General features: G+C 41.7%; 1 protein-coding gene across 1 annotated transcript; it reads left to right on the forward strand.

Annotated features, from left to right (window-relative positions):
• The first annotated feature begins 107 nt into the window (after positions 1 to 107).
• On the forward strand, positions 108 to 1,376 carry LOC118732732. Its single transcript, XM_036461846.1, has 3 exons — positions 108 to 358; positions 422 to 563; positions 621 to 1,376. The coding sequence occupies exons 1-3, from the start codon at positions 339 to 341 to the stop codon at positions 1,005 to 1,007; spliced, it is 549 nt and encodes a 182-aa protein (XP_036317739.1). The 5' UTR covers positions 108 to 338; the 3' UTR covers positions 1,008 to 1,376.
• Positions 1,377 to 1,503: the final 127 nt, after the last annotated feature.

Here is a 1,503-nt window from a genome sequence, read left to right on the forward strand (position 1 = left end):
AAAAAGTATTTTTTCTTGCACAGGAACTTACTCGATCAAATAGCCTAAAATATCAAACACTAGCCGTCATCGATTCGCCACTTCGCTGCTCGCTATGTTTGAGTTCCGGTCGCTTAACGAAAAATTTGCATGTGAAAGCAACAACAAAGTTAGCTAGCAAATATGGACGATAGCGAGTTTGGTTATACCTCATTAATTCGCCATCTTCTCGCCGGACTCAATGTTTCCAAGTTTTTCCGAGGATATTAGACGAGTTTTACTATTGTGAATAGTCGAAATGTGAACTGTCAAGCGGTACAAACGAAAAATTGTTATACAAACAGAATATTTGAATAAAAATGGCAACGGAGGACAAATCGTAAGTAATTAATTGTGGATTTCTAAATATTTATTACTACAAACTAATAAAATTGTTTTGCAGAAAACGGAAGGTGTGGACCGTAGTAGAAATCAAGGGATTGCTAAAATGCTACTTGGCAAGAAAGGAGGAGTTCCTACATGCTAGAAAAAAGCGAAATGCTTATGCCCACGTCTTGGAAGACATGGTGGCACAAGGTTTCACCGTAAGTTTGAAGTGTAATTTTGGATTGTACAAATCTAAACAAAAAAAAATTATCTAGGATCCATCGACGACCCCAGTAGCATTAGAAGGAAAGATGCGCACTCTGTTGTCTGCATACAAGTGTGCAAAAGACAACGCAAGCAGAACCGGTGCCGCACCATGCATTGCTCCGTACATGGATGAGATGGAGGAGATTTTCGGAAACAGTGCGCTGCTTTCCAATAACCACACTCTTAATGTGGGTCGTTGTCGAGCACAACCACTTGGAACGCCACCACCACCTCAACAAGCAGATTCCCCACAACCAGCACTACCCCCACGTCCGACAGCACTTTCACAGCCACCAAGATACCCACAACCATCACTACCCACCCTCCAACAGCATTTTCACAGCCCACACTGCCCCACCGTCCAACAGCACAGTCATCAAGATCCCTACTCCTAGTACCGTCCCAACGTCCAGCAGTTTCACATGCAGCATCAGCACTATCTGCGTACCCAACAACATCCCCATTTCCACGAGCATCTCAACACCCAACAACATCCCACCTTGCAGCAACATCCCCATACACAGAACTACGTCCGCAACCAATATCCCCACAACCGGCTGTATCGCCGTCCCCACCTACATCCCCACATCCTGAATCATCGCAACAACCAACATCCCAAGAAGCAGAATCGCCACAACCAGTAATATCAAAACGTCGCAGGAAAACAGCTCGAGAAAGATATTACGAGGAAAAACTTATATTAAAAGAAAGGAAGTTAGAGGAGAAGAAAAGATTCCACGATTCGGTAGCGGAAATGATGAGAGAAGTAGAAATGAAAAAACTTGAACTACTTAAAAATTTAAACAAATGATTTTTTTTTGAGATTAATTTAATTTTGCATTTTGATTTTTATTTACCTTAAGTATTTTTTCCAATGAATGTGATATTTTT

Source organism: Rhagoletis pomonella, unplaced genomic scaffold (genome assembly GCF_013731165.1).
Source record: "Rhagoletis pomonella isolate Grant_MI unplaced genomic scaffold, Rhpom_1.0 Rhpom_scaffold_26210, whole genome shotgun sequence".
Lineage (NCBI taxonomy): Eukaryota > Metazoa > Arthropoda > Insecta > Diptera > Tephritidae > Rhagoletis > Rhagoletis pomonella.